Source organism: Petaurus breviceps, unplaced genomic scaffold (assembly GCF_028583685.1).
Source record: "Petaurus breviceps papuanus isolate PSGF00001 unplaced genomic scaffold, PetGlider_PUasm1.0 172, whole genome shotgun sequence".
Taxonomy (NCBI): Eukaryota; Metazoa; Chordata; class Mammalia; order Diprotodontia; family Petauridae; genus Petaurus; species Petaurus breviceps.
Genome location: NW_027185755.1, coordinates 4,936,405 through 4,950,132, shown reverse-complemented (window position 1 = coordinate 4,950,132; position 13,728 = coordinate 4,936,405). Strand labels below are relative to the sequence as shown.

General features: G+C 43.8%; 1 protein-coding gene across 9 annotated transcripts in view; it reads left to right on the top strand.

Moving 5' to 3' along the window:
* DNM2 (dynamin 2) overlaps positions 1-13,728 on the top strand; it is an 82,219-nt gene that overhangs the window by 49,927 nt on the left and 18,564 nt on the right. For 5 of the 9 annotated variants that reach the window (XM_069083064.1, XM_069083063.1, XM_069083059.1 and 2 more), the window contains exons 3-12: positions 1,384-1,533; positions 1,978-2,181; positions 3,111-3,209; positions 4,739-4,899; positions 5,722-5,864; positions 7,129-7,264; positions 7,641-7,708; positions 8,447-8,585; positions 10,805-10,891; positions 11,295-11,365. In XM_069083064.1, the coding sequence (XP_068939165.1) occupies positions 1,384-1,533; positions 1,978-2,181; positions 3,111-3,209; positions 4,739-4,899; positions 5,722-5,864; positions 7,129-7,264; positions 7,641-7,708; positions 8,447-8,585; positions 10,805-10,891; positions 11,295-11,365 (1,258 nt within the window). Of the gene's footprint in view, positions 1-1,383; positions 1,534-1,977; positions 2,182-3,110; positions 3,210-4,738; positions 4,900-5,721; positions 5,865-7,128; positions 7,265-7,640; positions 7,709-8,446; positions 8,586-9,987; positions 10,127-10,804; positions 10,892-11,294; positions 11,366-13,728 lie in introns of all 9 variants that reach the window. The other 4 variants (XM_069083065.1, XM_069083060.1, XM_069083062.1 and 1 more) reach the window with 1 other exon arrangement.

Genomic DNA, 13,728 nt, shown 5'->3' with positions numbered 1-13,728 from the left:
TGCTAGAAGCAAATGATTGGTGCTTCGGGGTCCTGAACAGGGTCCCCTGTCTGATCCTGAGATGTCTATGTGATGATACCTAATGGTTGGTGAGGCTTCTGGTTTTCAAAAGCAGTTGTTGAGGTGTTCACATGTAAAAGGCTTGTCGTCTTTGTAGTTGAATTTGAATTCTTCCCAATACAAATTTATTCAAATTCAATAAAGTTACTAAGTTACCATTGTGTGTAAGACACTATACTTGCAGTACAAAGATGTCAAAAAATACTGTCTTTGCCATCATGAAGGTTACGTACTAGGGGATGTGGCATGTATACAACTACCGTAGGTAAATGTTAAGTGCAGTAGGGGGCAAAGGAGAAATCCTTATAAAATGCTCTAGGAAAAAGTGATAACAAGGTGACTTCCTAGTTGGGAGAATGCAGAGTAGCCTCTGAACTGAGCCTTGAAGGAAAGTAAAGACTTCTGCCCTCAGGGGACATTTCAGGAATAGGGAACGCCCTGCTTCAAGACTTAGAGGGAAGGAAGCACTTGAAGAGAGTTGGTGGATACTTAAGGGGAACAGTTAGGGATCCAGTTGGGCTGGAATGTATCATGTGTACATATGCTTGTTGTTGCTAGATTATGCTTGAGTTTTTCAAGGGAACTGGAGAGTTCTGTCCCAGAAGATCTGTAGACCTAGAGGATTAAACACTCCAACAACGTTAGATACCATCTGATTAAATGCCCTTATTTTACATGTGAGGAAACTGAGGCTCAGAGAGGAAAGGATATATGTCAGCCCAAGAGGAAGTAGCAGAGCAAAGATTTGAAACTATGCCCTTCTCTTCCTACAAATCAGTCCTGTTTTCACTGCCTCGTGCTGCCTGTAATATTACTTGAAGGCAAAGGGAGCTAATAGTGTCCCCCACAAGAGACAACAACCCATGTAGAGTGTGTTTATATGCCTGACATTGTAGAGAACAGGTAGCTAATGAGGCAGAGTTAACTGCTATGTGATTGTGAGTAATCAAGTTATCTCTGGACCTGAATTTCCTTATCTATAAAAGGGGAGGTGGTACCCGCCTTTCTTACGACCCAGGATTGCTATAGGAGCCAAATGAAATAATTCAGGAGCACTTTATGACCAAGCCTAGTGTCTGGCCTAGTCTTTGTCTAACATTATAAGTGTTTACAGGCCAGTGGGTTTGATGCTTTAATTATGAGGTTGGCCTCTTGCACAAAATTTTTTTCCCATGCCTCCTTGCCCATCACTGCTGGTGATAAACTGAAATTGGCTTGGGGGTTGGGATATTGGCTTTCTAGGCTTTCGCCTAAAGAAACAGGTCAGAAATAGACATTGCTGCTGCTGCTCTCTAAACTGGTGACACTCATTTCCTCCTCCAGAGTATGCAGAGTTTTTGCACTGTAAGTCGAAGAAGTTTACGGACTTTGATGAAGTTCGCCAAGAGATTGAAGCAGAGACCGACAGGGTCACGGGGACCAATAAAGGCATTTCTCCTATCCCCATTAACTTGCGAGTCTATTCACCGCATGGTAAGAGACATATGACATAATTATTTGTTCATTGTGAATATTAGAAGTTGTCATTTTGATCTTTTATTCAAATTACATTAATATTTTTAGGGTGATAAGTCTTGAAGACACCAAGACCAGATAGCAGTGACCTTTAGCATCTCTCTTCAGCTGCCCCCTTTTTTTTCTTTAACCCTTATTCTTTTGGGACATATAGCACAATAAGCATTTTTAAAATCAGATTAATTGATTGATACAATGAGAGTGTAAATGGATAGTTGGTAAGATCCTGAGGGCAAGGAACCTCTCCTGGAACATTTTCTGGTGTAAGCCTCATTCCAGGAATTGTGAGCAGTGTACAGATATCATCAGACAAGTCACCAGGTGAATTGTTGGTGAGCTGTTGATTTTATCTTTCCCAGGCTTTGAGGCTAACTTTCCTTCCACTTTGGTTTTTCCTTCTAGTGTTGAATTTAACGTTAATTGATCTTCCCGGCATCACCAAGGTACCTGTTGGTGATCAGCCTATGGATATTGAGTACCAGATCAGGGACATGATTCTGCAATTCATTAGCAAAGAGAGCAGCTTGATTCTTGCAGTCACACCAGCCAACATGGATCTAGCAAATTCAGATGCCCTCAAGATGGCCAAGGAAGTGGATCCTCAGGGTAAGTCCTAGAACTCCCAGGTACCAGCCAGAAATAGCTGTGAACTTAGAAGGGAAAGGGGAAAGGAACAGACATTGATATAGGGCCTGTTAGGTGCCCGGCATAGTGCTTGAGTGATTTACAAATATTCTCTCATTGGATGAAATTGGTTCTAAATACCTGGATTTCCTGTCATTCTCTGAAATAGCTAGGGAAGGATTATTGGGCCAGGCTGAACTTCTAGAAAAAAGACTTGAAATTTGGATTTTAACCTAATCGATACAAAGACCCTCTCCAGGAATAAGCCTGTACAGTAATTTGAAGCACACACTCAGCTTAACAGCTTAACTGCTATTTCTATACCTGTGCCTTGGTGAATCTTTCAGCATCTGTTCTCCATTAACTTAATAGCTATCCAGCAGATGACTGAGTACAATGGGTAATTAGCAGGTGAAATACTTTGTTACTGGAGGATTTCCTTGTTTCATTATGAGGTTAACACCAAGGCTTCGGGAGGGAGAAAGAGGTGAGATTCTGACTAATGCATAGTCATGAATTGAGCACAGTGAGGCTGGTAACAGTGATGTGTCTCCTACAGAGTTGGGTTGGGGTTTTTTTTGCTTTTTGGAGAGCAATTGGGGTTAAGTGACACAGCTAGTAAGTGTGTCAAGTGTCTGAGGCTGGATTTGAACTCAGGTCCTCCTGACTCCAGGGCTGGTACTCTATTCACTGTGTCACCTAGCCGCCCCACTACAGAGTATTTTAGATTAAGGCCTCTGCCAGTAGGCTTAGAATCATGACATTAAAGTCACAGGTTATGTTCCTGCTTTGCAGATCCTTGCTAGGTAGGGTAGGCATTCTGCAAGTTTCTCCATATTGTCCCAGTGGAGACTCTTCCTGGTGATTCCCTTAAGACATTCCTTTATGTGTCTACCTTGTGACTTTTTCAGGCTTACGGACAATTGGTGTTATAACCAAGCTTGACCTAATGGATGAAGGCACAGATGCCAGAGATGTGCTTGAGAACAAGTTGCTTCCATTGAGAAGAGGTATGACTGTAATCCAGATCCTTTCAGAGCTCTAGTGATGAACAGCTTCCTTAGTGTGTTTGGGAGCCAAGATGGAGAGAAAATGCTGGGCAATGAGCAGCACCTTCCTGGGTTTTTGTCAATGCTTTCTTCCTCTACCCACATGTGTTGGCCATAGACATGCTGTTCCCCTCTGCATCCTTCCAGCCACCAGACAAATGGAGATAGCATGGTGGTGTGGGAAGAGCAATGAACTAGAATCTGAGTCCCCTCGAGGGGAGTCATTGATGCAGAGGTCAGGGAAGGGAGTCCAGAGTCCCTGGAAAGCAGTCAGGAATGACTTCATGCACTCAAGCATGCTCTAAGTCAAGGTGGCAAAGATCTATTGTTAATGCTGTAGAGCGGGCAAGAGTTCTTAGGGGACCTCCAACCTTAAAGGGGTACAATTAGAGTTTATATAGGATAAAATTATAGTGAAACCTGTGCCAAATATGCTAACTAAGTGAGTCATGGTGGGATTAGGGAGTTAAGGAGTGGTCAGGTATTAAAGGAACATGCACTTTTAATATCTACTACATAGGCATATTGCCCAGAATTCACCGGGAAATAGCCCAAAGGGGGGCTGCATGGAAGTGTGGTTTTAGGCTTGAAACGTCACTGAGTCAGTTAGTGGTCAGGGATGACCAAGCTGTCACCCATCAAGCTGTCACCCATCAATGTCGTGTTTGACAAGATGAATGTTGGCAGTATATGTATATCCCAAGCTAGGAGGGATTCAGGATGTGTATAATGAGCTAGGGAGTATACATATGACTGAATCTAGGATACATATTATAGGTATGATCCAGTGCACAGCTGCTTCAGCCAGTACACAGTTGGGTCAAACTACTAAATTCTACAGGTGCAGCTAGCCATTGTAACAGGAAGAGAGATAAGTGTTTTTCTAGGGCATGCTGCCCTTGAGCTAAAGAGAAAGTGCCTGAGACAGTGTTTTGAGGCTAGGGAGAAATGTGATTTTGGAACTGGATGTGATTTTACAAACTGGGGTTCAAGCATAGGCACCGAAGTGCCCCATCATCATGATTCATGTTCTCATTGTCTTTTATATCTTTTCCAGAGTCTAGCACAGTATCTACATATAGAAAATATTGGGGGGTGGAGGGGGAGCGGTGTTTGAATGAATGAAGAAGACCTCATTTCTAGGTCCTAGATTTTCCATTGACTTACTGGATGATCTTAAACAAGTCATTTCTCTTCTCTGAGCTCCAATTTCCATGTCTATTAGACGATACTTGATCACTTCTAAATTCTAAAGTTATAGTCATGTAGTCATGTGATTCAGTCTTAAGATTATTTTTTTAAAGTTCCTCCAGAAATCTCAGAAGTTGAATCATATGCAGTAAGTAGGATTTACTTGACATCCTTCTGCAGAGGCTTCTCCTAACTTCAAGTAGCACCTTCTTAGCATCAGAATGAAAGGTTTGAGTCTCTTCTGAATTACCTTATTGGTTAAAAATTGCCACAGACTCAAGTAAGTAATCTCTCTGCAGGTTATATTGGTGTGGTAAATAGGAGCCAAAAGGACATTGATGGGAAGAAGGATATCCGTGCAGCCCTTGGGGCTGAGAGGAAGTTTTTCCTCTCTCACCCAGCATATCGACACATAGCAGACCGAATGGGCACCCCCCACTTACAGAAGACCCTGAACCAGGTATATGATAACTCTTATGTATAAGAGTTTTAGGTTTTTCCCCACCCCTTTGCAGTGTAGGGTAGGACTTCCTGAGAGCTTATTAGAGGGAATGTTGACCTCTTCTCCCTTAGAGTTGGACTTTTGTTAGTGTTGGTGTTCTGTGATCTCCTGAATATCAGTCTACCAGTATTTGGAGAGTCAAGGACATTGCTGGTTCCACAGCTCTGGAAACCCTGAGTTCCTCCTGTTTATGTGTGTGACTGGGTAGGTGGGTATGCTCTTGCACCTTCAAGTGGTCATGTTGTGGGTTATGGAGAGGGCAGCAGGTTTTAGGACTGGCACAAGCTAGAATTAGAACAGAAACAGTCCTGCTTCTCAGAGAAGACAGGAGAGGAAGAGAACAAAGATTCAATGGAATTGGCTTCCAGCTCAGGAAAAGAACAGAAGTGAAAAGGGGGATGAAAGGTTTCAGAAAGAGTTAGCAAGATTACATGATTTCAGAGACTTTTTGGTTGCCATGAAGTCCTAGAAGGGTTGTTAGGTCTAAGAAGTGCCTGTCCCTTGAGTTGCTGCAGCAAGAGCTGTCCAGGAATTTGGGAGCCCTAGGGCATTGGGAATTCCAGAACCCTACTAAGTCTTAAGGCTTTAAATGGCTCCTCTTGCCATCCAAAGTAGCACATCTTTTGCTCTTTCTTCATTGGAATGTGCTCTGGCTTGGCTCTCTAACTGGCATGCCTGGGGCAGGAATTCAAACATTGTGCAGTCTTTGTAACCTTTAGGAAAAGCCTCTAATCCTGTTGGTAATTGATGCTGGTCTTACCTCTGACCCTTTCAATGTAGCAACTGACCAATCACATCCGAGAGTCTCTGCCTGCCCTACGCAGCAAGCTCCAGAGTCAGCTATTGTCCTTGGAGAAGGAGGTAGAAGAATACAAGAACTTCCGACCTGATGATCCCACCCGGAAAACCAAAGCCCTGCTGCAGTAAGTGGATTTACTCACTGACCTGATGCATGACCTGATGTCTCAGGATTGAGTCCTTCTCTTTGTCTACAGAACTTTCTTCCATTTTTTTCCCTGACTAAAGACAACTTGGGCGTCTAGGTGACACAGTGAATAGTGCCAGGCCTGAAGTCAGGAAGACACATCTTCAAGTTCGGATCAGGCCTCAGATACTAACTAGCTATGTGACCCTGGGCAAATCACTTAACATTGTTTGTCTCAATCTCCTTATTTGTAAAAGTGATCTGAAAAAGGAAATGGCAAACCACTCCATTTTCTTTGCCAGGGAAACCCCAAATGGGGTCACAAAGAATCAGACACGACTGAAACCACTGAACGACAGATTACTTGCTTTCCTTCTGTGTAGATGCTAGGCTAGCTACTGGCTTCTTGAGCCTGGGAAAGAGGATGGGGCACATAATAAAAAAATATTACTTGGCCCCTACAGGAGGTTGACCTAAGTTTTCCAGCCAGGGAGAAAGCTTTGGGGGGTGGTGACAAAGAATTGCTCTGAGCATTTAAAAGGAGAATGTCATGTGGAAGGCCTCTGAATCCCAGTTGTGTGGTGACTGCTTCACCTTTTCCAGTTTGGAGAATTTTGGAGTGGTAGCTGAAATTATGTGGTTAGCCATCATTTGGCACTTAAATTTTTGTGCCTCTAGGGAAAAGTAAAATGAGAACCTTTTAAGACAAGTCCTCAGGTTTTCCTGTAAACTTGGAATTTGTTTCAAGAAGCAGGCAGACGACTGTGAATCTCTTCTAATTGTTAGTCCCAAGGAAGTGGTTTTTCATCTTGATAATGTTATTGCAAACAGTGGAAAATAGGTCTGGGCTTTGTAATTGATGGGAGGTACTAGTTAAGCTTTAGTCTTTCTGGTAGGCCTGGGAGAACTGGTCTTGTGTGTGTTGACTATTCACATTATTTGAATCATCCCCATTTTCTATTTGGTTTCTAAACATAATTATATCACAGGGATATGCTTTTCAATGACATCCTTCCTTGTGTCTTTTGTTTCTGTATATATAGATTCTTATTCCTCTAAATTAAAACTGTTTTGAGAACTCTGTTCAGAGTGCTGGATTAATATTAGCTTTTGTGTTTTTCTTGAAAGAAAAATTGTGTGCATCATCAATTGCTTTATTGAGGGAATAGTTTGCCTTAACTTTAGGCAGCTTATTTGCTAACCTGTAGTTGCAGAACCAATGTTAAGATATTGAAACACCTTCTTTGGTCTTGCCATTTTAGGATGGTCCAGCAGTTTGGTGTGGACTTTGAAAAGAGAATTGAAGGCTCAGGAGACCAGGTGGACACATTGGAACTTTCTGGTGGTGCAAGGATTAACCGCATCTTTCACGAGAGGTTTCCATTTGAACTTGTGAAGGTGACATATTCTATGCTTCTCCTCATCTTCTATCAAACCATAGTTAGCCTTCCTCTCTAAGAGTCTATGTAGGACAGGCACTTTGCTTTTTGAACTGATAAAGACAGTGAGGCATGCCTTCATACTCATAAATTAGCTCATACATTGACTCTGCTTGTCTTTGAAGAGAATTAAATATTATGGCTTGGGAGCTGAAGCAAGTATAGATAGTTATTCTTCAGAGCTAATAGGATTCAGATAGCCAACTACCAACTTGAGGCTTTCTTATAAAGATACATATTATCAGGGAGATACTCAGTTATAACTCACTTCCTTAATTTGTTGAACTGCTCTGATTTTATATAGATACCTACCTCTGTATATTTTGTTTTTTTAGATGGAATTTGACGAGAAAGACTTGAGACGAGAAATTAGCTATGCAATTAAAAACATCCATGGAGTCAGGCAAGTATTAGGGGTGGGGGAGGAGGGTTCACTTCCTTCTGTCAACATGTTATTGTCTCAGCCAGGCCTTTGGAATGCCTGTGCTCCCAGCCTTTGATATCTAGGTTGGGAGGAGACCATGTTGACCAGGGACTGACAGTCTCAGGGAGAGAGCCCAGTGCCTTGGATGGTAGGGTGAAAAGAAGCAGTCAATCTGGTGTGTTCTTCCCTAGTGTTTCCCAGGACAAGTCATTTGCCCTTCAATATTTTGACACTTGAGGGCAAAAATTTACATCTATCTAATCTGAGGCCTGTAAGTAGGACATGATATACATTGTTACACTATTCGTAGTTGTGACCACAAATGCCACCCCTACCTCCCACCCCAGTCTTGTTACAGTCAACATGTAAATAGAGGCTATGTGTCAGCTACCTGCCCTGGTACCTTTAAAAAGAAGTATATGAGGGGATGGATTGTCTGAAGGGGTAAGAAGGAGCCCAGATCTCATGCAAACCAGCATGGATGAATTTCATGCTGGTCACACTAAATGTTGCTAAGAAAGAGTAGACTTCTGTTGCAAAAATGAGCCTTGTTGACGCTTGGAATTCCTAATTAATGGGAGTGGGCCCATGACTCAGATGTGTGATTATTGCTATTTCTTCAGTTAACCAAATAGTTGCCATTAATATTGTTGATTGTTTTTTTGTTTTTCTTTGATTATTTCCCTCACCCTTGCTCTTGTGGTTGGACGTGCATAGGACGGGGCTCTTCACCCCAGACTTGGCATTCGAGGCCATTGTGAAAAAGCAGGTGGTGAAGCTGAAAGAGCCTTGTCTGAAATGTGTCGACCTGGTTATTCAGGAGTTAATCAATACAGTTAGGCAGTGTACCAGTAAGGTATTGAGCCCTCCCTGAGGGTTGTGGAAAAGGGAGCCATGGGGGGATGGGTGGCATCAGGATCTCAGGGCCCTGCCTTCTCTGGCTGGTCATTTTCCCCACATTGTTTTTCTTTCCAAAAGGATGTTTTCTTCCTAACCAGAGGCCAGATAAGGGACTCTGGACTATGGAATGTAAGACTGTATTGAAATTGTTTATATCATCTTCCCCCCACTCTTCAGTGAAGTCACCAGTGTCTTTCTAGAGACTCTTAAGTGAGTGTGGGAAGCAGGAGGTAGAATGGGAAGAATGCCCAGCAGGCCTCGGGCATTGGCCAGCCAAGTAGGCAGCTTACTCTGGGATCCTGATGCCCAACATAGCATGTGTCTTGACTGATTTAAAATGCTACTTTGCTACACCCTGGGAAGCAGAAAATTTAAATGTGCCCCCTTTTTGAGTCTGGGACCCCCAGTCCTCCATTCATCATGGTTTTTTCTTTAAAAAAAATAACCCCACCGTCCTATGTTTTGCATGAATTTGCTGCTGCAAAGCCAGTGTACTTCCTTTGCTGCACATTGCAGGTGCCAAGAAGCCCCATGAACAACAGAATGGTGGGTAACTAGCCTGTCAGATCTGGCATGGCCACACCTAGCCCAGGGCAGCTTTGCCAGTGATCCCCTGTCTGCAGCATGCCTCCTGCTGTTGTCCTTCAGGCAGGGGCAGCACTCTGCAGAGGGAACTTGGCTCCCCTAACAGGGGGAAGTTGAAGTATATCACCAGCAGTCAGTGTGATTGGCACAGTCAGTTCCTACACTTGGCAGGAAGTGCCTCGCTCCCCCACCCTGACAGTGCCTGCTTCCCAGAGTGACCTGCTTCAGCTGAGCCTTGTAAAATGCTTTCCCAGGGTTGCATGTGTGCGTGTGTGTGAGAGAAAGTGAGAGTATGTGTGCGTGCGTGTGTGCGTGTGTGTGTGTGTGTGTGTGTGTGTGTGGATAGGAGTCTGGGGCTGTCTTTAAGAGTCAGGAGATTTTTGCTTATGCTGCAGTTCCTGATCTGTGTCATTTTTAAAAAGCCTGCATTTGCTTTCCAAGCTTCTTCAGTCAAACCCTGCAGGGTTGGAAGTAGATTTCCAGAGGCTACAACATGTCTTTGAAAATTCAGGACACCAAATGCATTGGGTGTAAGGTGACTAAAGCCTGACCTTGCACTATTGACAAGTCTAGCCAAAAGCCCCTTGAAATGGCTCTCCTTCCGAAGCAGCTTCCCAGGGCAAATGCCAAGGCTTTTACTATGCCTCTTACTAACTGGTTGCCTCTCTCCTTTTCTTCCCTCTCTCTGTCTTTTTGTTACTGTGTGTGTTTGGTCTGCAATGCCTTTTGGGGTCTCGTCTTTCTGCCTCCCTCTCGTGCTCTGCATGACGCAGGACGGGCCTCTTCACCCCCGACATGGCCTTTGAAGCCATTGTGAAAAAACAGATTGTAAAGCTCAAAGAGCCGAGTTTGAAGTGTGTTGATCTGGTGGTCTCAGAGCTGGCCACCGTCATTAAAAAGTGTGCTGAGAAGGTAATGGGCTAAATTTTTTTTCCATCTGTTAGTCTACCCTGAGCATCTGGAAAATACTGGCTCCACAGGACCTGCCTAAATTAATACGTTGGGTTTATTAATTCATGTTTTTCCCAAAAATGAAAACAAGTTTGGTGGCATTATTTCTGACCCATGCCACAACTGTTAATCTGTCATCCATGGACAGTCCCCAAAAATAAATTTGGAGGTCCTGCTGAGACATAACATAGGTGCTATCTTGAACCACTGCCCAGGAGACCAAAATGCCCATGAAATGGCTTTGACCCCAGAGCTTCAGGGCACGGGGAAGGCTGTTCATCTCATTGGCCTTATTGCTGCTTAATATATTAGTTCATGCTGTAATCCAGCTGTGGGGGTGGAGGTGGGAGAGGGGACATCCGTGACATTTGACTGGTAAACACACTTCACCTGCTTTGAATGAAATCTTTTCATCTTTGATTCTCTTTTAAAAATTTTTTTTAATCTCTTTAATTCTCTTGCCAACTCAAGCTGCCCATATTTGTCTATTTAATGAGTGTTTGTGGTGACAAAATTGGGGATCAATGAAGTCCTTTCATGTCTTCTTGGCTCTCCCTGGCTTTCTGCTTTCTTCATGTAAATTGTTGTGGGTTTTGTGCTATGTAGAGCCATCTGACATGTCCCTTTCCTCCCCCACAGCTTGGCTCCTATCCTAGGTTACGAGAAGAAACAGAAAGAATTGTCACCACTTACATCAGGGAGAGAGAAGGGAGAACAAAGGACCAGGTGTGTTTGAAGGGTCTTTGACAATGTGTTCGTTCTGCAAACACTTACTGGGTACTGCTAACTTAAGGACCCAGCTACCTTAATGGCTGAACTTCGTGAGATTGATTCTTTCTGTGAAATTCTAACATGCAAGGACAGTTTCTAGCTCTGGGGTGCCCCTTATCATGTGTATTCAGTGACATAGAGATGTGCTGAGAGCCTGGAGGTACCAGGCAGATGAAGCCTGCCCTGCTGGCCCTTTGCCTGAGTTGGAAGATAGTTATAGATCCCCCTCTACTGGTTGACTTGGGCAGTATGCTCAAGTGCAGTAAATGTGTGTTTGGACTTCTGGTGGGTAGACCAAATAGTAGGGCTTGATCTTTTTTTTTTTTTTTAGGAGCAAACATACTCTTTATCTTTTCAGATCCTTCTTCTGATCGATATTGAGCTGTCATACATCAACACAAATCATGAGGACTTCATTGGCTTTGCAAAGTATGTATATTCTGCCTGCAGCTTCTTGGATTTAGGAGCCCTGCCACCGGATAGGGCTTTTGGTCTTAGCGCTGGCCCTCCTAGAGGGCAGCAAGGCTCCAGGTGATGCTGGCTCAGAAGGAGGATGGGGGTGGGGATAATTTCTGGGAGAAGACATGTTCTGAGTTTTGAGGTATTCTTTTATTAGAGATGCTTTGAAAGGAGCAAATGACGTTTCTCTGCATATCTTGCTTTAAATAGATTGTTACCCAAAAATTAGGCAAATTTTCTAATGACAATGGATTAAGACAGTGACATGTTTCAGCTGAATGTAGCAATGAATGATAATACCTCAAAATTCATCACTTCTCTCCCCTTTCCCCTAATTGAAGTGACATAGGCATTCCCTCTTAGCACAGAAAAAATTACCTTAGCCATGTGTGTATTGTAAGACCCAGATTGATAGTGAGGACTGTCACATACAAGGAATCAGAAGAAATTGAGAGTAGATCTCCTTGTATATCATTGGGCCTTCGTCAGCCCCTCCCTATTAAATGGGCCGAAGCAGCCCATGCTTAGTTTCCTAAGAAAGTTTGGTTCCTTTTAATTTAAGAAAACCCTGCCTTAGGTTGGCTATGAGGTTGCCTTACTGCTAAGGAGCAGTCAGTTTCCTCTGCACAGCCTCATCTTTTCTCAAACTTCAAAAGGAGATGGCCTTAGGAAAAGTCTTTGTGGTCTGCCCAAGTCTTCTCAGTAGGTGGTAAGGAGCAGAGAGCAACGGCTTCCCCAGACCTTCTCTGCCTTGGGCCCCGGCAGTGAGCCATGACTGCTCTGGCTCACAGGGAACTCAGTCCCCTGCTGTGCACAGTCACTTAGGATGAGAGTGACCTTGGGACTCTCAGCTTGGATTAGCAAGCCACTGTGGAGGCTCCCTGAGTCTCTGTCATGGTGTCCCTGTTGTGGCATCGAAAGCCCTGGGTCTTTCCCGTCTTGATTGCTGCTCCTTTCCTCACTTTGTTTCTGCTTTTCACACTTCATTCACAGTTCCTCCTTCTCACCATCTCTCCTGTTTTTCCTTTGATCACTTCATTCTTTCCTCTGGATTCCTTGGCCTTCTTCCCAATAACCCCAGCTGTTACTATACTGAGCAGCTTGTGACAGGGTGGGTATCTGCCTGCTGTGTATGCTGTTTCAGTAGTGTGTTAAGAGGGACCGTGGGCTAGAGTTGTTTGTGACAGAGGTGGTAGTAAGTCCCAGAGCAGTAGGACTTGGTTAGGGAACCGGTCCAATCCTGACGCTGATTTTCAGACTGAAGAAATAATAAAAAATGTTCCCCAGGCCCTGCTGTTGTGAAGCCTGATCATGAGTACTGTGGTATAGGTTTGCACTCTGTGATCCAAGAATTCTATTTATCAGGCTACCTCAGGTGTGATGATGTGTGAGTTCTGTCCATTGTGGTTACATCAACATGGCCCCTCCCCTCTAAGAGTTTGCCATTTGAAACGGCCGGCCCCTACATAGAGACAGGCATTCAGACAGAGCCCTGTGCTGAGCTCTCTTCCCCTCTTGATTTGAGTCTGAAAACAAAGCTGGTGACTTTTCTTCCTTTACCTTGAAATAGCTATTACTCTCCTATTTCAGGTAAATGGAGCTTTTATTGGTAATAATCACTCTCTCACCATCCTGGTCCGGCATCTGAAATTTCACATCAAGGTGTCCTGTCATCTCAAAAGGGACGGCCTGGGGCTTGTGCTCCTCAGGCACTGGGCTTGGCAGCTCAAGCCATCAAGAGGAAGGCATCTGCAAAGATGCTCGGCCTATGGCTGAAGCTAGGGGCTGGTCTGCTCATGCTTCCAGTGATGCAGAATCAGACTTGCACAAGCTTTTTTTGAGCACTTTAGGGAGTAAATGACTGTCTAGGAGTGGCGTTAAAGCAGGCTTCCTTACTTTTGGTGTGTCCTGGCACCCTCTGACAGGTCATTTGAGGAAAAAGCCTTAGAATCGCTTCTCAAAATCACATTTCTAAACAAATGAAATAAAATACATGACATTGCAAGGAAAACCAATTACATTGAAATACAGTTTTTAAAATGTATATTTTTATAATGTCATGGACCCCAGGTTAAGAATCCCTTGGTTTTAAAGTAGGCTTTTACATTCGTCTAAATCGGCCACAGTCTTCAGAATGCTAGAGCTGCTTCAGTGCATTTGTCTGTAGCCTTCTGTGGCTCTCCTGGGAGGAGGAGCTACTCTCCAGAAGGAAAGCCTTCATGCTAGTGTCTCCAGTTCTGATAACTGCTTTTTTCTCTTTTTGACCCATTTCCATTCAGCCAATGTTGATTTACCTTCTCTCTGTGCAGCTGGTCACTGGCTTCCTCCCTCAC